The sequence below is a fragment of the Hetaerina americana genome, unplaced genomic scaffold (assembly GCF_022747635.1).
Source record: "Hetaerina americana unplaced genomic scaffold, ioHetAmer1.1.p SCAF_5, whole genome shotgun sequence".
NCBI classification, from domain to species: Eukaryota; Metazoa; Arthropoda; class Insecta; order Odonata; family Calopterygidae; genus Hetaerina; species Hetaerina americana.
The window spans coordinates 65,383,547-65,407,794 of NW_027287095.1; the positions used below are offsets into that span (position 1 = coordinate 65,383,547).

Sequence of the window (24,248 nt, forward strand, 5' to 3'; positions counted from 1 at the left end):
TTGTCACAGTTTTTGTCCAACCCGAACTCCAAGCTAGCATGGTCAAGTTTAAATTTTGCTTCCCAAAATTTCACAGCCTTAAATGGTGCTGTAGAGTCCCTGTAAACAGCGTCCAACTCATCTTTGACTTGTGCAGGCAATTTGCCACTCGAAAACAAAGAGTTAATGACAGCTTGATATGAAATTTTTTTCCATTTCCACAAAAACCCTCACGTCTCACTCACACAATTGTCAAACAACAACTGAGAGTCCAAAATGGCTGAAATTTTGGTGAGTACCTTTCAATACATTCACTAACACATTCTCCAACTTTTGTTGAAGAGTGCTGCCATCTTCATGCTGAGGTTGAAGCCTTTCCAAACAACCCTCATACCTCATTTGCATGGAAAAATGCACCAAATTCTTAAAAGCACAAATAAAAGGAATACATCACCTGAGAGATGGCTAATATTAAAATTCATTTTACTCAAAAAATGTCTGTATACTTAGTGAAATTTCAATGAGGTAAAAGTTAATTAATATTTAACAAGTTTGATGTGTAAGACACGTTATCTTCACAAACTGGATCATAAATGAAATTTCTTCCCTCTTACCATCGGTTTTCTCTAATTCTGGATAGATATTCTGTACAGCAAAATCTTCTATGTTCACTAACTGCGATATCTGAGTGGTTCCATGCTTTTGTGTGGACCCTTTCACAACCAGAGAGGTTACAATGTATAGAGCAGCATCTTTGCATTTCCAATTGTTTTCAGGATTCTCAGCGTATCTTGACAGCATAGCCTGAATATAAATAAATTACATAATTTATGAAAATAACATTTCAGATGTTAATAGTTATTAAAAATTATGGTTTTGCATAACAGGGCAGTAATTTAAGAAGCATATAAAATAATTCAATATTTTTACTTAGCCCAATTTTCCTTGAGGTAAATTATCTGCCTCAAAGAAATTAACAAACATTCTCATGAAAAGTAGTATAAAAACAGTAGTAGTTCGCCAAACAAAAAGAAACTTCAGAATTTATCATTTGATGGCAAAATAAAGTAAGAACAGCTATTATATCAACAAGGGGGTAATGTAAAATGATACAAACATGCTCAATACAAATCTTGGTTATATTTTGGAGGAAGCAAGTTGGAATACAGGCCATTCAATCTATACTACTAATTTTTTGCCAACAAAATCTGTGAAAATTATGAGTTATGGTGAAACTAGAGCATTACTTTACGTCATCAATGTATATAAATTCATTAGCATTGGGAGAGCCCCACCTCACAGTATTAGTTACAAATAGATGTATTAGCTAAAGGGCAATTACCCACCTGTACATAATTTCCAAACACTGACATCATTTGGCTTTCAAAATGAGATGAAAGTGCTTTGACCAGATTACATGCTGAACGCCGCCTTGTTCCTACATCAGATCCTTCCAAGTCCCTTCTTAGATATTCTTCTGGATTATCACCAAAAAGTTCTTCATCTGATGCTGAAATTTTAAACAATGTAAAAATAAATAAAGGGAGAAATGTAGAGCAGACATGCATTTCACTTAAAGTAAAAATATTCTTAGTAAGTAACAGATGAAGTAGTTGAATCAAAATAGTCCTGTAAACTTACTTCCAAATTCCACATTTGGAATGATTACTTTTTCACAAATACTTGAAAGAACATTTGGATCTTCAAAGAGTCTTCTATAATGTGCACGCTCAGCAACAGAAACCAGGAACTGCAAGGCATTGCTAACAAGCTGTGAAAGGAGATTGCATATGTTAGTGAACATTATCAATATTTAGTAGAACTTATTCCACAATCAAATAGGTCATTTTTTAAATGTATACTTGAATAAGGTTTCAAGTGCAAATGCTTATTTCTAAGTGCAGTCAGACCTTGAATTATCATTTTTGGAAAATATATAAAATAAGCTGGGAGGAAATCTCTTCATTAGCTTCAATGTTTTACTAATTACATTTCACACAATACAATAATGAAATAAATTAAAATATTCATGCATATATGCATGCATCTGTATATGTACATGCATACGTATATATAAACACACAAACATACCCACATGGATCGAGGAAAAATTATTACTTGTAAGATTTTGTACAGGGGTAAGTATTTGAATGAAGTTTTACCAGTGTTAGAGCCAAGTGATCATATGATTGAGGACAGCAGGGGAAAGAGAATAGTAATGAATATGAAAAACTGTAATTTGAAGTCTACAAATTTCAACTGGCTGATTCTGGGGAGGGGATGGGATTGAAAAAAATCCACCATCTTAAATGCATGGGACAAGATAAATGGAAAAGGAGGTGAATTTCCACTTCACTGGATTCGAACCTAAATATTATCAGGGCTCTCTTTTGCCATCTGTAGGGGAAACATTCTTGACTAATAAAAATGTTGAGGACTGACTTTACTTCGATTAGGGTGATACATGCAAAAAAAACACCAACCGAAGAAGTAACTAATAATGTTTTAACAGTGGGAAATGTATCAACAGAATCTGAAGAGCAACCTGTGAAAAATCAGTAAAAATATCCGAGCTCTGGAAGATCCTGGCTAGCATATAAATGTTATAGATGAAGCTTTGGTCACAGACACAAACCAATGTTATGGGCATTGGAGGACCCTATGGGAGCTTCTAATTCATTGTAACTCAAAAGAAGCCAGCTAAGGAAAATAAGTAGCTTTTTCAAATCATCTTTCTTCTTCCAGGATATCTCCGCAGCCTGATAATCAATATGTCAATTATTTAATGTAGAAAGCCCATTTGTATGCATGTATTAAACTAAACAACTCTTTTCCAAGTTTGGCTTGAAAATAATTTAATTTTTCCAGCAGTCATTTTCATTTGCATTAACTTTAACTTTGCATTTGTCCTCATAAAAACTTTGTCCTTATACGTCCTCTTGCCTGGTCAAGGCGAATGATTTTCGGTTCACTCAGAAATAGTTGCATTGCTTTGTCCTCATAATTTTCAACACGCTTTAGCTTGGATGGAATTCATTTAGTTACATAAGAAAAAAAACTTTTACATTTTGATTAAACAGTCATCTAGCAATAGAAATTCATCAAGGAATAATGTTAACATGATTTTGGTGTTTTAGTATGTAATATTCTGAGTCATTATATGATAAAATTGTTAGAAGTTAATTTCTACCATAATAATCCTACAAATTAAAACAAGCGCTCTGACAGCATCATTCATTTGTCAAAAGCTGTTAACTTGCTTGATTTCATTCATGTGTAGAATCCAGCTACCATTAAAAAATCTAGCAAAATTCAATCAACATATCATTTAAAATAAACATGTAATAGCATAAGCTTCAATATTGTTGAATATTTCAACAAGATGATTAAAGTATACAGAAAGTATGTTCCTTCTGAGTATTATATCATTTTAGTCTGCCTGAGAAGTGAGTTAACCAAGCACTGCGTCAACACTACTAAATTTTAGAAAAGAAGAAAAGATTTGTTCGGTGCTTAACGTCATTTGCTGAATGTTTCATGCATTTAAGATGAAGATTAAATATATAGCATAACATCAAATCAGGTAATGCATGAAATCACCAGCAAACACAGCTAAAATCAATATGAATGTTGGATATTGACTGCGGCATTTGCCAATGTGCACTTACCACATCAAACTTAGGCTGAGGTCCAGTGGTAACAAGGAGATTCCACACATCTGTAACCATTTGAGGAAGGAATGGGTGAAATTCTTCATCGTACTTCTGTGCATACAGGGATACATTGTCACAGACTTGCGATTTCAACATCTCCAGAGGTCCTACCTCTTCATCTTCCTGGAAATCAAGAAGGAGTGAATAAGGTAATGCAAGTTACCAATGCCATATTTATCTGTTAGCAAGTATAGAAGTAATAAAATGTCCCTGCACAGACAAGTGACTTTTAATTAGGAGCTTTGCTGATCAGTTATCCAAAATTTCTTGAGGGAACACAAATTTAGGTAAGTGCTGACAATTACCTCAACTGAAAATCATTATTAAGAGCACATATCACATGAAATTGTGGAAGGTGGCATAAAACATATTAAACAATAATAATTGCAACATTTTTACACATTAATAAGTAACCAATGAAAAAATCAAATTCAATGAATAGCAAGATAGTATTAATTAAGATTCTATTGTCTGCCTAAATATTCAATATGAAAGATATTATCATTCTACTTATTACAGATAATCCATAAATAATGAATAACAAATCATGGATCAGTAAGGTTTTGATATTTCTATAAAAGCTTCCTAAGATATCATTCCATTTGTATCATGGTCAAACACAAAATATCTAATTCTACCAAATGGGAATTCAAAAGAAGTCAGGAAAAACTGGGTAAGAGCCAATCAGAAATATTTAGGAAAAACACAGGAGTTTGCTATCAGGGCATTCATTTCTTATGTAAATGTATCACTTAAACAAAAAGTTGAAATTCCCTTCCAATCTCCAAATGTTTTCACTGTATTTACCACAGCAGCCTTCAAGCAGGTGGGCTGCTAATGTGATGACATGATGCAGGGGATAAGGAGAGATAAGCACCATCAGGACTAAGATCTACAATGTATTTCCATTTTAATGAGCAAGTAGTGGTTTCAATTCTAGGGTTTGTAATAAAATGAAAAATCCAGTCAACTATTTGTGATGCAGAAGGTGGTTGGAACATAGCACATGATACATACAGAGACTGGCTCATAATATTTGATTGAAATAAAAGAGCAGCTTACTTCAAAACTCCTCCCCTTAACATTAAATGGGCAGTTCCAATAGTTTAAGTAATGCAAACTAATTCTTCTACACTTCTATTATTGATAAAATATAAAAATATTATTACTGTGTCAGATATTTCCCACACATTGATATTAGCAATTCTTAGCTTGCAAAAGGATTTTAACCAGTCTCACAAAATATCCAATTTACCAACCTCTGTCTTCAGCTCCGTGATGTCAGTATTAAGAAGGGTATGGAAATTGCTCATCCATGTGGACATGTTATCTTCAAAAAATTCAGGCAGGTCCTAAAAGAAGGTTTGAAATACCAATTATCATGGTAACAAGGATATATAATCTTATAATACTGTAGAATGTTATTGCAAATTGTAGTTCATTAAATTATTAATTATTTAGAATCTATTCACTGATTGCTATTCATTCATTGTATTATATTTGATCTAAATTTCGTTTGTATGAACAACAGCTCATTGTGAAAAAAGCCCCAGTACCGTCTAGAATGCACTATATTTTTCAATAGTCCCAGAGTAATATGACCCTTTAATAAGTTTAAATATCACAAGAATAAGGGCCCAGAATGATAAACTCATCTCAGAAAGTTCATTTGATTTTGCGTGGAAACATGTAAAAACAATGTTGATAATCCATTAATATAACTGATTTTAATTCCCCACAGGTTTTCATTCCTAACTCCAGCTCTTCCCCAGCACCTTTAACCATTCCCTCCATATGTAAATTATCCTTTGGATTTTACCTGAAAAAAAATCCAGGGTCTGTCAAAAACCTACCCTAACCCTATAGACTAGTACTAAAATGAAGCTACTAACCTGAAAATTGAGGGAATAGAAAACCTTAGAAATAATGGTGAGTGAACTGTAAATAACTTTCAATGCATCCACATTGTTTGCATGGACAGTGGTCAAATTCATTGTCGCCTGAAAAAAAGAAATAGGCATGTTATAAAAGACTTTGAAAAAAATAAATAAAATACATTTCAACACATTACATTCAAAAACGATTTAAATATCAATATATTCCTACCACAAAAAGATCTGTAAGTGGCCTCGCAAAAGTATCCAGAACTAACTTGATCTCTGTCCAGAGCTGCTGAGATTTGAATTCATGTCTATAGCGTTTAAACAGTGAATGTGCTGTTCTAAGAACTCCATTGATGACCTGAAAATCACCTAAAAGAAAGAATATATATTTAAAGTATCTACTAGGATGCTTAAAATTTAATGACACAAAAAACTGAAAAGCTACACATAAATAACCTTGTAAACCCATGAAAATTATCATTTACAAGTACACAAACAAGCAACATAAATAAAACCATCTGGTTCCTTTCAGATTATACAATACAGCAGTTTTCTCCATCTAACTAGGGGAAGACCAAGTCCATGGATGACTGATTGCACTGAAATGTGGCCTTTAGGACCTTAACTTTCAGGTTACAAAAATACCTTTTTCGACATTGATTGAATACAGTTTACAGAATAAAGAAGTCCAAACGTTGCATAACATGCCTATCCTCTGCCAGCTAGGTAGCATTCTTAAGTATTGGCCCTGAGGTCACCAGTTCTTCCCCAATTGATGACTAATATTTTTCAGCTTAGCAATGCAAATTTTTATTTATATTGGGAATTTCTATTTATATTTCCAAGAGCAAATAAAAAAATCATTTTTTCTTGGGTATCCGGTTGCCATTAAGGATAGATTATTGCCAAGCAGTGCTTTTGCTTATCGGATTACTTTTATTTATAATACAACATTCAAATAAAAATCTTCATAAAGTGCCAGCTATGTTTTTAAATTTTTTTATAAATATAAGAATACTCATGGCCTTTTCTTCCATTTTACAACAAGTCTATTTATTAAGCAAACTATAAAGTCTTGACTTGAATCTCGTACAAGCTGTGAAATGTTATCCTGCCTGCAGTGCGATCATATTATTTGTTTATCATTTAGGTAGTAAAAATTAAACAAACTTATAACTAACTAACTTCATTTTCAGCAGTAAAATACAAGAGAAAACTTCATTTACATAATATTATCTTGTGTTTTTTCTGAAGTAATCAGCTTAAGTACTATTGTTATCAATGCAATGAAGTACCAACAAAAATAGTATACTATGTCAGGCACGGCAAAGTTTACATTGCACCTTGATGCATAGTCTTTTGATTTGAAATCAATGAAGTATTTTGAATCTCTAATCTTCTTGAAAAAATTCTTAACTATTTTGCTTCATGTTACATTCATATACATGGGAATGCCCAGAAGTACCCGGCATGACGCAGAGATGGCAGCAGTTGTTTGAAAAATATCACTGCATTAGAAAGTACGCAATCTATAAAGAGCATATGTTTCAAGTTTGAAGATGCCACGTTGATTAGTATTTGTTTGGCAGCCATCAATAGTGAACTTTTTCAGTGAATTTGTGAATACGGAGAAAATTGGTCATCGTTATGTGATACAATACTTTTATTCGAAAGGCCTCAACCCAACCAATATAAAAGCTGAACTGGATTCTACTCTGAATGAGTCTGCTCCTTCATTGTCAACAGTAAAATATTGGGTAGCAGAGTTTAAACGAGGCCATACGACCTGTCAAGACGAGCATAACATTGGTCGACCACACGAGGTGACGACTCAAGAAACTGTGAAGAAATTCCACAAAGTGATACTGGATGGTTGTTGACTGAAACTGAGCTAGCAGACATAGTAGGCATTTCAAAAAGTGTAGTGCATTGCATTATAACTGAAAATTTGGACATAATCTGTGTGCAAGATAGGTGCCATGTTTGCTCACACTCAAGCAAATCCAGTGTCATGAAGATGTTTCAATTGAGTGTTTAGCAAAGTTTCACAGCAACAACACAGAATTTTTGCGCTATTCCATAACAACCGATGAAAAATGGGTCCAATACTTCACTCCTGAGACAAAAAAACAATCAAAACAATGGATTCAAAAGGGGGAACCAGCTCGAAAGAAGGCGAAAACCATTTCATCAGCAGGCAAGGCCATGGTATTGGTTTTTTGGGATGAACGTAGGATAATTTTCATTGATTTATCTTGAAAAGGAAAGACTATCAACGGCGATGATTATGCGAACTTATTGCAACATTTGAGCGAAGAAATCAAGCAAAAGCAGCTGCATTTGGCTAAGAAGAAGTGTTGTTTCATCAATACAATGTACCAGCTCACAAATCCGCTTTTGCAATGGCCCATATTCATGAATTAAAGCTCGAATTTTTGCCTCATGCACCTTATCTGCCAGATTTAGCACCCTCCAATTATTTTTTGTTTGCAAACTTGAATAAATGGCTCCGTGGTCAAAGATTTTCTAACAGTGAAGAAGTGATGTTGGCAGTAAATGGCTATTCATCTACATTGATACCTTGCGAGCAACCAAAAAGGTGTGGCAGGAGGAAAGGGTAAGGCATAAGGGGGTTAGGGTTTTTCAAAAAGGGGAAGGTGGGGGTTTTATTGTTTTAGTCGCTGGTTATTTTGAGGAGCAGTTCTTACTATAAAAAGGGGATCAGACGTATTGAACATCGCTGGGAAAAGTGTATAGAGCTGAAAGGAGATTTTGTTGAAAAATAAATAGAAAATTGTAGCATTTTCTTCATTGGGTCGGGTACTTGCTGGATTACCCTCATACTAATAAGATTGCTAGTTTTTCTGGAATATTAATTTGGCACTCGAGAAAGTTTGGATGAATGTAACCAGTTTTACAATTTCAGTAAACCAGTCTTTTTTCATGTGATTCAATTCATTAAACTTCTCATGTGTACAGAAATAATTTTGAATGGCATTAAGGTGGAATTTCATAAAGTAAAGTCTTCCACAGTCAACTAGTATATTTACTGATTTACTTTGAAATTGACAAAAATGAAACTTTGAATGACTGGAGGACTTGCCAGGCAACTGGGGGCCATGCAGACCCAGTTTATTGGCAACCACAAAACCAACAGGAGACCAAGAGGCTCAATATCATGATTAAAGGAGTGAATCCTTGAACACATGGGAGAAGGACATCGTGGAAGAGGATGTCTCAGTCTGGCAATACCACTCTTTGGAGAAGCCACACACCTAGCAACAAAGCAGAAGGATATCACATAGGTCTCTCATCCCGGACAGGGACATTCCAAGTGGATTAATGGCAGATTTAAGATGCACTCCTTAAGGTCAGTCAAGTCACTCAATGTTATAAAATGAGTCAAGGACTTGTGTTGCCAGGGTCTCTGCTGTGACAGGTCGCAGAACTACCAGCTCTTAAGTGCTTTGTAAAAATCACCTTTTTTGTATTCCCAGTTGCCTAGTTGAAAGGATATATGGAGCAGCATGAATCTGAAGGAAAGAGAACATGAGTTTGACACACAAATTGCTAATTTGCTGTAGAAAAATGTATGCACATAGGTACATACATGTATACAAATGTAATACTAATATTGAATAAAATTTTCCTGTGAAGTGGACCAACTTGGGCCATCCAAAGGCTCAAGCCATGTCCTAAAGTAATTTCTAACCTTAAAGTATACATAGTCAAGCTGAAACACAAAGCAGCCACTTCAAGCCCATTACATTAGGAGTTCTACAACAGATCCATCACACATTTAAGATCCAGAATACGATCTTTGGGCCAAAAATAAATTGTTTTGTCTATTGAAGGATATAAATTATGTACCCTAAATTAAGCTTAAAACAATCTATTTTTAATTATTTTTGGTTGCTATTGATTTTTCCTTAGAGATTGTTGTGGCAAATATTGTAGTTAGAATAAAGCATTGTTGTGGTGTTTACTGCAATACGATAAGGAGAAACAATACATTCTAGGGATTGAACAAATGACAAGAACATCTTAGAATTGATGATAAAAAAATATGTAGGTATTCATTCCATAGAATTAACCATAGGTGAAATGTCAAGGAAGAGTGATGTCATTTTAGCACAGAATTTCCTTCAATGCATAGTATGAAACATTCCTTAGGGTGAATATGGCAATGAAACCACCAGCTACAATAACAGCACAAGTTTCCCACAAACTGACAATAAGTTATGTAAATGCGATGGTTTACACTGTACAGGGTTCGTCCGGAAAATAAATGTACTGATTTTTTCCCGCCGCTCCAGGCGCGCCCAGCACCGCTCTGACGGGCTGCGATTGGAGGGGGGTATGTTGGCAAGCGACGCTGAAAAAGGCAGTCGGCTCTGAGCTGTGGTGTAGTGAGGAGCTCTGTTAACGCGAACCTCCACGCTTCGACCCACGTCACGGAACCCGATGCCGAAGTTTTTGGAGCAGCGTTATTCCATCAAATTTGCGGTAAAGCTTGGGAAATCGTCTACCGAAACTGTCGGTATGATTAACCAGGCTTACGGGGAGTCAGCCATGTCCAGAAACATGATCTTTCGGTGGCACAAGAGGTTCGTGGAGGGCAGAGAAGAGGTCGACGACGAACCACGGCCTGGACGCCCATCAACGACACTCACCGACGAAAATGTGCGAAAAGTTCGCGATGTACTGAACTCGGATCGTCGTCTTAGTGTTCGGATGATAACAGAGCAGTGTAATGTGCCAAAAACAATAGTGCACGAGTCGCCCGCGTCCGGCCCGCGATCAAAAACATCTGGCGGCTGCATCACGACAATGCGCCGTCTCACACCGCGCTTGTCGTGTCGGACTTCTTGGCCAAGCACGGCGTGGCAACGCTGCCGCACCCGCCCTACAGCCCGGACTTGGCACCACCGGACTTCTTTCTGTTCCCGAAGATAAAGAGGAGTTTGAAAGGAACGCGATACGGGACTTTGGACGCCGTCAAAGAGGCCGTGACGACGTGTCTTCGAGAGGTTCCCGATGATGCCTTCGCGGGAGCGTTCCAGGAATGGGAACGCCGCTGGAACAAGTGTATCGACTCACAAGGGTCCTATTTTGAGGAATATTAGCTTAAGATATGTAAAAGTGTAATAAATTTTTTTTCCTGAGCTCAGTACACTTATTTTCCGGACGAACCCTGTATATGATGATATCACTTAAAGTAATAGAATAAATAAAAGGATAAGAATATTTATTTATCCAGGGAGACTTAAATGTAATCTTTAGAGGAGGGCAAAAATTGGGAACATATTGACCAATTAATTCAATGAAATGGAGAATGGCTATTGGAGTTCTGACACTATTATAAATTAGTGGTAGGCAATATGATGCTTCAAAGAAATAGGTGAAAAAATACTCATGGATGACGTAAGAAAAACAGGGAAGATGCTAAGTCAACTATCTTGGTAAGTAGACATTTACAAATCAATTAAAAGGTAGCAAATGCTCTCCGGAGGACTTAAGTGATAATGACTACATTATTATACTCACAAAATACTAACTAAATTCAGGTGACATTATTAATGGTAGTTTACTGTACATGGTAAATTTCGGATGTAAAAGACAAACCAAAACCACATTTCTGACCAAGCTAGAACTACATTCCTAGCTTCAACTAACATAAAACAACGTGACACCTTAGACTATGATAAACCTTTTCCAAATTCACATATTTGATTCCAGAAAAACGAAAAAGAACCAACGTCAATTGTAAAGATTGACACAATTGAGCTAAGGATAGCATGTCAATGGACATAAAAGTAAGAAGTGGAAAAGAAGTAGTAGTAGTAGTTTATAGGGGAGATAACCAACAGATAAGGTCAATTGCACCTTTAGGGATGGATAGGAAAGAAGGAAGGATGGAGAGAAACTCGGTGTCAGTATTAACCTGCTCTTAACAAATGGTGCCTAAGGATCCACAGTTTAATGTCCCATCCTATGGATGATACACTCACTCAAGGTGCTCTCGACATAGCACCTCAAATAGGGGTTGGGATACCATTGAAAAATATTTGCCATCTCCAGGTTTCAAACCAAGGCTCTCTCAGAGGGAAACCAGGACGTTAGCCACCGCACCATCATGATGCCGCAGAAAAGTATGTCAACACAAGATCAAGTGAAGAAGATGGCTAGATTTAAAGAGTAGAATAATGGAAGCCAAGAAAGGAACTGCAGAGCAAAAATTAAACCATGAAAAATTAGCTTTGGCTCACAAAAAGAGATGATGCTAAGGTATAACATGCTTCTGGTAAAGAGATGATATCACATAAAGTTAAGAGGTTGAAAGAGTATTTGGATCATCTACATAATTACGAAATTCATACCAGAATATTGGAAGCAGACTACAACATTGAAGTTCACAAAAATTTGTTATTCTACACAGAATGTTTGGTTGCTCTATTACAACAACTTACCAAACATATTTCACACAACACAAATTGTAAGATTCAACCAAATTCAAGAAAATACAATTACTTCACAGAAAAATGTAGATATAATTTAAAATATTAAGGAGTACTTCAAAATAAATTAGGAAAGCTTTAATCATTCAGAGAAAGTATACATTTTCTAGGTCAAATTTTGAGTGTTGCTGATTAGGCAAATAATTAAATAATTCATAAAAGTACACTTAGATAAAAATCAAACCTACTTGTGCAAAGCTCAGAATCACTTGAGTAACTGCATTGATCAAAGTCAGGGTGAAATTTGGGCACCCTCATAGTTACAACCATCCCAAAAAATTAAGAATGCTCTTCATTGTTTGAAATCTCAGATTTATGGTTTCTCTACTTTAAGTTTCAAATGACACCACCAGTGTAAAAATGGAAAGGAAAGATTTTGGCTGCATGTGGAGGAATGGTAAAAAGAGAACCTGGAGCCATTGCATGCTTCAATTTTGAAATTTGATATACAGGTCTGGCTGGTGATAATCACAGATTCAAAAATTTTCTTGAGTAAGACATTTAACTGGGAGAGGAAAGGGACAAAGCACAGTGAGAAGGCAAAAAAATAGGTAAGCTTCAAAAAAAATATATAGGCTTCCATTTAATGTTTTATTAATGAGAAAACTTCACAAGTCCTAAACCATTAAAATATTTAGATAAGACGTAACAAAATTAAATGAAGTTAACAGCTCTAAGGAAGATATGGGCATTATTCTAAATAAAAAGGTACCAATCAATACCTGCCTTGTTATATGAATTTAATGCATGAAAACTGAAGATTAAACATTTCCTACTCAACTTTAATTTTGATGCAATTTCTGTCCTAGTTTGAAGTAGAAGCTGGAGGCAGCGACCCAATGGGGATTATATTATAACTTGTGCGCATAACAATTTGGATCATGCATTTCCATCTCTTTTATTATTCTTCCAATTCCTCATGAATATATGAAGATACACTGCAGTGTAATAACATTATTAGTTTTACTTTCTTAGATGCACACTTGTTAAAATTTCAGCAGTACTTTTGTTTTCCGACAAATGTTTAGAGTTTTGCTAACACTGTTGCTATTTTAAGATTACCCTGCACTTCTTAGTTTAAAAATTCACTAGCAACCTTAATTATTGTTTCCAGGCTCATGAAATAAAATGTAATTTTTCTAGTTCAAATGCAAAAAAATACTTGGATCAGACAGAAAAGATTTAAGTATTTAGATGTTAACACTTAAAAGGAAAATTGAATTGTTACATTAAAAAAATTAACAGCTATACACAACATTTTTTAGCTGCCTTATAACCATGTTTTGAAGAGTAATTCACTAATTCAAGATAAATGCAATACTGCATGACAATCTTCTATATTCCATGAGGTTATTATCATTTTAATTTTTAGTGTGATGCTTAGTTTCTGTTATTATTTTGATATTGTAATCAAATTTTGTCTTAAAAGCTACCATTTTTTATGCCTGCAGGACACTTAAGGTTGAATGTCTGTAGATTCCTGAGTTTATTGTATTGGGAGAGAAACAATTATGTATGTATTAGCAGAGGGGCCACATCCAATTAGCCTGATGCATGATGAAGTTTTGCAGCAGCACCATATGTGCGATGAAACTAAATGCTCCACATTGTATTAATTTACAATTCATTTGGAAATTACTTTCAAAGAAATATTAAAACTCTGTTGCTTACTATGACTCAAAACAGAAATATTATCGACACTTGTAATAAGGCAACCATTTTCTATGCCTGATGTGGTAAAAAAAACTTAAAACAGTAAACATTTTTCTGGAAAATTGACTTGCCATTATAGTTGATGACAATAAAAAAGAAACTTTAAACTTCCATAATTAAGATTTAACATTTCATGACCATGGTTTTGATGCTGTGCATCATCACCTAATGATGATGCGTAGCATTGAAACCATGGTTGTGAAATATTAAATCTTGATCGTGGAAGTGTTAAGTTTCATTTTTCCCTCATCAGGAAGGAATTCCAAAGTTAAACCTGAAACTGTTATGTTGCAATTATAGGTTGAAGTTTTCCCATGTACCTGTAATCAATAAGATGCAGGCTGAATTTAGATAACATTTTCAGCAAAAAAAGTGCATCTTATGGGTCAGGAAATACATTAACTAACCTAAAGCAATAACGCCAGTCTTGCCCTATTTAATTGGTTTATATGTACAAGAAAATGAGAGCCTACATATGGGCTCATTATAAAAATGAATCTTCATGCTATCAGAACCTCCCATCAAAAAAGGTATTTACTGGTTGATACTTTGTCCATCTTTGGCAATTTTTTTGGTTTCCGTAGCTTTTCTCTGCACTTTGTTGAATTCTTGAATCACTTTCTTCAATAGGTTTCCCAAATGCTGCTAGTTTATTCAATAGGCTAGGATAGCATTCAATAATGCCAAACTAAAGGCATAAAGCTTTCCTGCAAACTTTTACATTGCTATCACCAAGCTTTTGAAAGATAGCTTATTAGGGCTTTGAACACCCTTAATAATTTACTAGCAGACATTTACTACACCACAGAGAAAACTATGCATGAATCAAAAAGGATAAAGGTGACCGCAAATGGTTGAGGGAGAATGCACCAAAAATTCAGCTCTTTTTAATACACTTCCATTTTTTTATTTAAGCCAAAGGTTGCCAGGATAAATTATTACTTATTATAAGTTTATCTACCGGTTAAGGTAGGTTTTTGGATGGACACTGCTACCAAATAAATATTTTGTGACTCCTAAGAAAACACAAAATCCAGCAACCTACTCTTCATCAGGTCCGTCTTCATCTCGGAGAACTTCCTCCCTTCATCCCCTCCACATCCCTATCCTGTTCCTGCCTTTCCTCGTTTGCCTAACATCCTCCCCTCTATTACAGTTTTCAGCATCCCACTGCCAGCCAATATGCCCTTCATCCATTTTTCCTGCCTCCATAGGATTTCTCCCAACAAATCCCTCTCTTCGCCCACCATATCAAGTACTTCCTGTTTGTTTTCTCCTCTGTCCATTTCACCTTCTCAATTCTTCTCCACAACCACATTTCAAAAGCCTCCAGTCTACCTCTATCCTCCTACTTCAATGACCATGTTTCCGCGTCGTACATAGCTACGCTCCATATCAAAGTTTTCACGAGTCTTTTCTTAACATCCTTACTCAACGTCCGTGCCATCAACTCCTTCCTCCTTGTGAAAGCCTCTTTGCCTAGCGTATTTCTTCTCCTTACGTCTTTACTACTTTGACCGTGTTGGTCCAAAACACTACCGAGATACGTAAACTGTTCTACCTGCTCTAGTTTTTGCCCTCCTATTTTAATGTTTATCTCAGCCTTTTTCTTTCTAGAAAATCGCATCACTTTGTTTATTAATATTGATTTTCGTCCCATACCTATTGCAATGAGTTTCCAATTCACTAAGCAATGCTTGCAGCCCCTTGGCTGACTGACAAACTAAAGCTTGGTCATCAGCAAACCTAACTGATTTTACCCACCAACTCCCCACCAACTTTCATTCCGACCTCCAGTTCTTCCCATACCTGTTTAATCATTTCCTACACATATAAGTTGAACAGCAACGGTGATAATGAGCAACTCTGCCTTACACCTATTCCTACAACAGCCCATCCAGACTCCCTATTCCCCACTTGAACCTAAGCAGTCGGAGACATGTACAGGGTGCGGTTTAGCCTCCTGTCCCTCCAAACTATTCCTATTTTCTGAAATATACTCATTAGTTTTCCCCAATTCACTCTATCAAACACTTTTTTGAAATCTATGAAACAGGCAAATACCTCCTGGTTGTATTCTATATTCCTCTCAATTAATAATCTCATTACTGCAATGGCATCACCAGTACCTCTACCCTTCCTAAACCCACACTGATCATCACCTAACCAATCATTTGCCCTAATCTCTCCCCTTTTATTTATGATCCTTAGAACAACTTTTGCTGTGTGGGATATCAAACTTATTGTCCTCACATGATGTATTATTTTCCTTTTTCGGGATAGGAACTAACCCTGATCTGACAAATTCTTCTGGCCAGATTCCTTCCTCATAGATACTACGAATCAGCCCATATAGCCTCTTCCTCCCACATTTTCCAAAACATTTCAGTAGTTCTGCAGGAATGTTATCCACCCCACGGCCTTATTTAGTTTCATCTCCCTTAATTCCTTTTCTATCTCCTCGTCGAGTATGCCTGGACTTAAACTATCTTCCTCCACATCATGTTCCTTTTCTATGTCTAACTTTGTTGGTCTGAGTTCTTTACTATACAGTTCTTCTATATACTCCTTCCATCTCTCTTGGATCTTTAATGCGTTAACTATTACCTTACCCGCCTTATCTCTAACTGTTAGCATAGCTCTTCCTTTCTTACTTCCCGATAACGATTTAACTTTGCTGGACAGCGCACCAATTTCAACCTTCCTCGGCAAATTTTCCATATCCTTGCACTAAGTCTACCACCATGCTTCTTTTGGTTTATTTGTTGCCTGCCTCAAGTACATTTAACTCTTTGTACTTCCATTTCCCTACCTCAGTGTTTACATTCTCCATTTTATCCTCTCATCCATCTATGTAATCATCTCATCCGTCATCCATGGTTTCCTAGTCCTTTTCGCATGAACGGTTCCAATAGTGTCTATTGTGGGTAAGATAACTCTTTCTTAATGCATTCCAATTTTTCTACGATGGTCCTCAGCTCTGTACCATCCTCCAAATTTTCTTTATAGCCAGCTGGTACCCTTTCCTTGTTAATCCAGTTAATGCTTGTACATTCCATTTCCTAACCCACCACCCCTGCCTTATCTTTTTGAAACAGATGCTACATTTCATAACAACTAAATTGTGGTCAGAGTCCACATCCTTTCCCAGGAAGCTGTGTGAATTTATAACACTCTCCTTAACCTGTGCCTAACCAAATTATAATCTAACTGATGCCTTTCAGAGTCACCTGGCATTTTCCATATGCCTAAACTGTAGTACCCCACCTCATCACCACCTACCTTCACCTACTACTGCATTTCAATTTCCAATCACTATCAAATGTTTTCCTGCACGAACACATGCGATTATGTCCTCTAACTGATCGTATAACCTATCGGCCTCTTCATCCCTATGGTTGCTCAGTGGCATGTATACCTGAACAATGACCAGTTTGTTGGTTCAGCTTTTATCTCTACCTGTAATATTCTATCCGTTGCTTTTCCTATGTTGACTACGCTTCTTCCTACCTCTTTCTTTAAAATTATGGCAACTCCTCGTCGGCTCTCGTCCCCGCCACTGTATATTATTCTATAATTATCACTCCAGTAATCCCTGCTATCCTTCCATCTCACCTCGCATAGACCTAAAATATCTATATTTCCCCTTCCCATCTCTCGCTTAATATGCTCCAATTTCCCTGTCCTCATCATTGTCCTAACATTCCATGCTCCTATTCTAACTACTTGGTCTTCTTCTGTCCTGCTGCTGTAGGTGTTCCCTTGCAAGGGTTTCGTGGGAGGACAACCATGTAATCCTTGCCTCCCCCACTACCAGGCACGACACACGGCCGAAGAGGCCAAGCCCCATAGTCGCCAGGACTCATATTCTCTGTAGGGTCCGTCATTTTTAATCTTGGGAATGATAATTGAGGTGGTTTCCCGTTGCCTTCCTCAATAGTGTTTTTAACGTGACACCATCACTCAATGGCTGCCCCACTGGGGTCGGATGCCTTTGCAGCCGCCTCACTGAGGAACAGATGCTGCATGGACTACTTTTTGTCTGGCTGCTAACCTTCGACCTATCTGGCATGGGTGACCCTTCCAGGAGCAATTATTACTACTCCCACCAGCACAGCTCAAGGGGTCATCGGAATGCACAAGCACTTTTACCACACCAAGATTGTAGTCCATGGGAGTGCCAGGATAAATATTTTTTTTCAATATTCATGCATGACACAATTTGTGTTTGCACAAAAAGGGACTTTTTAAAATTCCAAGTTCTTTTTACGGTATTTTGTCTAGATTATTCCACCATCAAATTTCTTAACTGCTCAACCAATTTACAACATATTCGACCAACTAGGCCAATACATTCACAAGAAAGGCTTCACTCACTAAATCAAACAAATAGTAAGCTTCCTCTAAATCAGTGTAAATAAATAAATCGATATCTGAGAATGATGAAGGCCATTCAGGCAGAGGAAAAAAACTGATACAATATGCAAGAAACACCTAGACATTACACATATGGTGTGGCACAGAATGGACTCCCTAGTTTCAAAAAATCACTCAAGAGTGCGCAGGTGAATTAACAGAGTGGGAGTAGTGGCGTCAGCAGGGGAAAACAATGCCCTTTTCAGTAGTCATCATGCAGTGGTTTGGTGAACAGAGGCTTTGTCATAGAAACCACCTTAAAAAACTGATAGTGTGGTGGCGACGCAGAGGGCTTTTCGTAGGCAGTTTGGTTTGACTTGTCATGACAGGGTTCCTGATGCTAAAACCATTAGGATATGGATTACTTGTGCATGGGCAACAGTATCTGCACTTCCTAGAAAATCTGCTGGGCGATCTAAGAGTGCACAAACATCATGGCAGGGAGCACACCCATGGAAGTCTCCATTGCGGTCCGCACCGAAACATGCTGCTGTTCTTGGAATATCGCCCAGAACGGCAAGGCAAATTTTACACTCTGACCTTCACTTACACTCCTACAAGATAATGGTTGTTCAAGAATTGAGTTGAGAAGACTGGGTGAAATACAGATGCTTGCTAGGCCATCTTAACCTCTGTGCAACCAACACTATTCTGTGGTCTAGCAATGAAGTGCATTTTCACCTCTCCAGCTTAGTAAATAAGCAAAATTTTCATTGCTTGGCGATTGACAACCCTCGCGAACTTCACCCCAGACCTCTTCATAGCCCCAAAGTGACAATTTGGTATGCTGTGTCCTCCATAGGCATTAATGGGCCTTACTTTTTTGAATCTCAAGGTTCAACTGTTACTGCAAACCCTGTGCACTATTGTGAGATGCTGGGGAACTTTTTACACCCCAAAATGAAAAAGTGTGGTGAGGAATATGACACAGCAGCCTTTTTGTTTCACCAGGATGGTTCCACGGCTCATACCACCCTTTGTTCACGCCAAATCCTACAAGAACAATTTTCCAGTAGCCTGATCTCCTCATGAGGGGATGCCCATAGCCCCCTTGCTCCTCAGAATTGAACCCATGTGATTTTTTTTGGGGGATATCTCAAAACTGAGGTTTAACATGTTTGACCAAGGACCTTGGATGCTCTTAAGGAGGCAATTACAAATTTCACTGCGGGAATAATGCAAGATACACTGAGAAGAGTTTTCTAAAACTTTTTTGAATGACTCAACATGTGCATTGCTCACCAAGTTCGTCACCTGGAGTAAATTATTTTCAAAACTTAATGAAAATAAAATGGCCTTGGAAGCAGTTTTCAGAAATAAAAACCTTTTTTAGTTGTTTTTTTCACAATTCATCTGTCAAATCGGGGAGTCCATTCTGCCCCACCCTGTATTTAGGGCTTTAGAAGAGTTATGATATAGAAAAGTTAAAAGCTTACAGCACATCCACATTTACTGCCATGAGTAAAAATATGGCATGGCAAGAGAAAATGCAGAAAAAACAACTTTGAATTACAAAAAACTTACCAGCATTGAATTTTTCTACCATTTGTGGAAGTAAACCAGGCCACTTATCAGGAAAATCATGTCGACCAATTAAGGAGACAGCATCACTTAGTTGTCTCTGCACTGACTCTGGAGATCTAAGCATGAGGTCCACAATGAGAGCTTTGATGGCCTCTCTGTCAGAGGAATGTATGCGATCCTCTCCTTCTTCCTTATTCTATAAACGTGAAAATTATTCTGTAAATGTGCCACATGTTAATGTTAAACTTTAAAACAATCAAAAAGTGAAGAAAGTTAGTGCTACACTAAACCAAACAACTGTAAAAGTAATAAGTTTCTCAAGAAAATTAGGTATTCAAATTTATGGAATCATTGAGACACCCAATTATGTTTGAAGAACCATTGTCTTTTAAATCAGAGAAGGAAGCTATCACATCTTAATTATGAACATTTTAATCAAAGCAGCAAGGAAGCTGTGCATTTTATTCAAATGAGGAGGAATATTGACAATGAATTACAACATATATGATCCATTTAATGCCAAATCAACACAGTAAAATTTTAAACCAGGTAATTTGTTATTTCTATGAAAACTACGTTTTTTACAAAGGATATTCAATAAAGTTTGATCATACATATTTTATTAGCATAATTTATTGCGAAAAAATATAATTCTGCTATACTAATTTAAGTAAAGCATTAGTGGTGCAAGTTAATTGACTTGAATTCAGCACTGCACCAGCAATTGCAGGTTCATCTACTTAAACATACAAATAAGCTTTCATTTTATGCATAGATGTTCATGTTCATTTACCTATCCAGAAAAACCTGTCAATAAATGTGTAAAGGACAGGCATCCTTGAAGAAGCTGATATAAGAAAACCAACAGGATGAACCTTGCACCAGAAGAAAATGCCTAAGTTGTAACTCTTACATGCCAAGAGTTTGAGAGAGAAATTGAGACTTGGGGCTATTTCTTTAATTACCATTGCCTGCTAAAACTTGTAAATAATACATCATGAAAGTTGTCATGAAAATTTTTAATGTAAATTGGCAAAATCTATCTAGGAGACAAAGCTCAGATACTGGAGTGAGATGTTGCTTCATCTATTATATATAATTTTATTTCATCACATTTCCTTGACCCTAATATTATGAGAATCATCAAATAACAATTTCATGAATTGATCAAAGAACAATTTGATGATTTCAGATTATTTTGAGGTCTCATTCTTATCATTATTTCAAGTCAAATGTCACCTCATTCACCTTGAATATTAAATAATTCATATTTATACGTACGCCAATTCAAAGAAGATTTAATAAGTTTTTGACTGAGAATAAGTCCAAGCCTGTACTTTAGGTGATGCCGGAATTAGACCAATAACTGGCCGACCAGTCACCCAAAAGTAATCTTCTTCAACAATTATTTCAAGTACTTTATCCCTTAAAGTACAACTTTAGGAGGTAAGAGTTGTAAGTAAGATATAATCTAAGAATTTACCATATCATTAAGATTATTGAATGCAAGATTGTAGACGGGAGAAATTTCGCACAGAATGACGCGCAGTGAAATGCCAACACTCATATTTGATAGTAAATTGTAATAAGAGGCCTTATTTACACAAATAAAGTGACTAACGAAGAAAATTTTTCAAATCGCGCCAAAAACAAATTCCAGACCAAGCAACGACATTAACTATTTATTATTCACTGGCCTCAACTTACCACATACGCAAACAAAAATCGTCATTAGTAGGGGCTAAAATAAGGATTTGGCTCGCAAAATGGGCAAAACAATACTTAAATGCTGGCTTTATGTTGCCATATAACACAATGAATGTTCTTAGCAAAATAATCAGTAAACAATCTCAAACCACACAACGCACGACATATATGGCATTTATTTTATCGCCAAACCGTATAATCCATTTGACACCAACAAGCATGCATGACAAAAGTTTGTACACATAAAAAGCGAAATATGTACATACAATTTCCCAATTTCTCTTGACGAAGTTCTTAAAAACTACAGCCCCAGAAAGCCGGATGTTTAAGGGTAAATCTTCCTTTCCAACCAAATGTAGCAGCAACAGGGGAAAGTTTTGAGTAACTTCAATTGACTCAAGAAACTTTTCCGCTAGAAAAGAAAACGCCGACTTATGATACAAGCTTTTCACTGTCAAAATAAACACTATCCAAAGAAAATAAATCACTAACCAGGTTTCCTAACGTTAAGTTCTGGAGAAAGAGTCTGCTGAAGATACCCTGCTAGGGTTTGCAAGTTGCCATCGTTGAGTTCCATGCTTTTTACGGCTAATTAGCTATAACAGCAAACTTAAAGTTTGATGACGAATATTTATGTCCAATTGATATTTACTCCGACCCAAAAAGACCCATAAGAATAGATACTGACAAAGCAAGCAGACAAAGTGTAATTTTTTTACAACTTACTCGATACTTCGAATCAAAACTTCCACCACGGTAAAATTTAACGTTTAAATATATCAGCGCCACCTGACAATAGATATTAGCAACCAATTGAAGACTTCGAATCGCCTGTCTTTTCTTTCCTGGCTGAGAATTACACCGCTCTGCAGGTAAGAAAGTCTGTAGTTGAAGTAGTTTTTTCCATCGTATTAGCACCTCAAGTAATTATTTTCTATCAATACTTTTTATATTGCAACTATTTTACTGCTAGGTTTGCGTGACTATCATTTATACATTCGATGGCAAATGAAGGACGGTTATTATCAGTGCATAATGGCAGTTCTAAAACTTAAGTTATTCTTTGCAATGGAGAATTTAAATAAATACTAACTATTAAGTTTTATTCTTTAAAATCAAATTATTCGCCAATTTTCTAAGTTATGTTGATTAAAATTCTTATCGGGTGTAATTAATTTATCCTAGGTTACAGCATCACAATGGCTAACCGTCTACTAAGCCTATGCGCTAGGAACATCCAGAAGATACATAAAGCAGGAATTCACGATAGGGCCAAGATTGGAAATCGCGAAATAGTAGGCTTTGGATACAATGGCCAGGCTACGTATGCTGATAGAGTAGATTTCCCCCTCCCAGCCATACGATTCAAGGAGAATACTCCTGATATTCAGGTACATATGCTTACTCCAAGAAGTTTCTGTAGAGGATGTGGTGAATTATTAAACAAACTTCATGTCTCAATTTTTAGGCTCTGAAAGAAAAAGAAAAGGGTGATTGGAAGAAATTAACGATCGAAGAGAAAAAGGCGTTGTACAGGTAATACGGTAATGGTTTTGAATTTAGAAGTGTAATCAAGTCTCACTTTCGTCGTTTTTGACTGGTGCCGTTGGTGCTTATTGAATTTTCAGGGCATCTTTTTGCCAAACTTTTGCGGAAATGAAAGCTCCCACGGGGGAATGGAAATCAATTGTTGGGATAACCCTTGTTCTCATTTCCCTTGGTTTATGGTCCTATTTGGGAATGAAGAAATTCGGTATGTATATTACTTTGTTACGTGGTCGAGACTTTAAGTAGCGGGCTTGAATAATTATTAATTCTTTAATTACAGTGTACAATCCTCTACCCCCAACGTTTACCGAAGAGAATAAGCAAGCTCAACTGAAGAGAATGGTAGATTTAAATGTTGGTCCATTTTTTGGAGTTTCCTCGAAATGGGATTATGAGAATAACAGGTGGAAGGATTAGTTCCTTTCTCTACGAGTGAAAGGGTAATTAGGCGATGGGTACCTAGAACAAAAGTTTCCAGTAGACTGTACTATCACCTGCAGCATAAATACCGAAATGTAATGTAGCAAACCTCTATGTTCGATATGTAGAGGCTGTTAACTGATTTGTGCCAATGATTTTATTATTTCTATGGGAAAACGAAATTTTTTGAAGTGTGTGATTTTCCTTTTTTTGTTACTTCCAGGATGTATTACTGTTATTTAATGTTCTATTTAACTGTAAATTACTTAGTTCAAAAGTGCATTTCACAGTGTATGTGGTTTTATCGTCCTTGGCATTCTTCAAACTGGAAGTTCTAGTTTTAAAGTCTCATTGCTTTCAGGCTGTAGTTATGTATGCAAGTGAAAAAATGACTTTGTTAATAAAGGAGTTAAATCAAATATATGCAGTTCATTATTAGTCCATGGAAGGAAAAGAAGGTACAAATTAATGAACTGTCTTTAAGAACTAGGTAAGTGATTGCTCTAATGTCTTCGGTGGCCCTTTAATCCATTTTATGGTTGTTGTACAATTGGTACGAGAACCAAAATCCCCTAATGGGGCATAATTCCACAATATCCAGTTTAGAGGAGTATCATTTACTCAACTGATGCTCTTATTGTTCATTGGTTTAGTGAACATAATTAGCATAGAATATTTCTACTTCATTAAAATTAAATTGATTCCAGATGTTTTAAACTAGGGAGTATAAATCTTGCCATACCTACAACTCAGAAAAACAGGTATGTGTTCCTGCTGGGAATAATTTTAAAACTGTAAAAGGAACTTGTATAATGTCCAACACTTAT

General features: G+C 36.3%; 2 protein-coding genes across 3 annotated transcripts in view; one reads left to right on the forward strand and one right to left on the reverse strand.

The window, feature by feature from the left end:
* Positions 1 to 22,233, reverse strand: part of Cse1 (chromosome segregation 1) — a 50,533-nt gene extending 28,300 nt beyond the window's left edge. The window contains exons 1-11 of the mRNA XM_071592955.1: positions 22,180 to 22,233; positions 21,946 to 22,049; positions 21,720 to 21,865; positions 19,747 to 19,942; positions 5,799 to 5,944; positions 5,585 to 5,692; positions 4,952 to 5,044; positions 3,648 to 3,815; positions 1,621 to 1,750; positions 1,326 to 1,489; positions 594 to 783 (exon numbers count right to left, since the gene is read on the reverse strand). Coding sequence (XP_071449056.1) covers positions 594 to 783; positions 1,326 to 1,489; positions 1,621 to 1,750; positions 3,648 to 3,815; positions 4,952 to 5,044; positions 5,585 to 5,692; positions 5,799 to 5,944; positions 19,747 to 19,942; positions 21,720 to 21,865; positions 21,946 to 22,030 — 1,426 coding nt within the window. The 5' untranslated portion in view covers positions 22,031 to 22,049; positions 22,180 to 22,233. The remainder of the gene's footprint in view (positions 1 to 593; positions 784 to 1,325; positions 1,490 to 1,620; positions 1,751 to 3,647; positions 3,816 to 4,951; positions 5,045 to 5,584; positions 5,693 to 5,798; positions 5,945 to 19,746; positions 19,943 to 21,719; positions 21,866 to 21,945; positions 22,050 to 22,179) is intronic.
* Positions 22,234 to 22,236: 3 nt separating this feature from the next.
* On the forward strand, positions 22,237 to 23,840 carry LOC139694416 (cytochrome c oxidase subunit 4 isoform 1, mitochondrial-like). 2 transcript variants are annotated; one of them, XM_071592957.1, is made up of 5 exons: positions 22,237 to 22,325; positions 22,639 to 22,844; positions 22,922 to 22,989; positions 23,082 to 23,206; positions 23,282 to 23,840. In XM_071592957.1, exons 2-5 carry the CDS (start codon positions 22,653 to 22,655, stop codon positions 23,416 to 23,418), a joined length of 522 nt encoding a protein of 173 aa, XP_071449058.1. In that variant the 5' UTR covers positions 22,237 to 22,325; positions 22,639 to 22,652; the 3' UTR covers positions 23,419 to 23,840. The 2 variants fall into 2 exon arrangements, with proteins under 2 accessions (XP_071449058.1, XP_071449059.1); XM_071592958.1 differs by lacking the exon at positions 22,237 to 22,325 and adding an exon at positions 22,358 to 22,376.
* The last annotated feature ends 408 nt before the right edge of the window (positions 23,841 to 24,248 follow it).

Bases quoted from the DNA above. Each gene is read 5' to 3' on its own strand.
- LOC139694416 (XM_071592957.1), top strand. From the start codon at position 22,653: ATGGCTAACCGTCTACTAAGCCTATGCGCTAGGAACATCCAGAAGATA. The intron at 22,845-22,921 runs GTACATATGCTT...CTCAATTTTTAG, and splicing joins AGAATACTCCTGATATTCAG to GCTCTGAAAGAAAAAGAAAA. The intron at 23,207-23,281 runs GTATGTATATTA...CTTTAATTACAG, and splicing joins TTTGGGAATGAAGAAATTCG to TGTACAATCCTCTACCCCCA.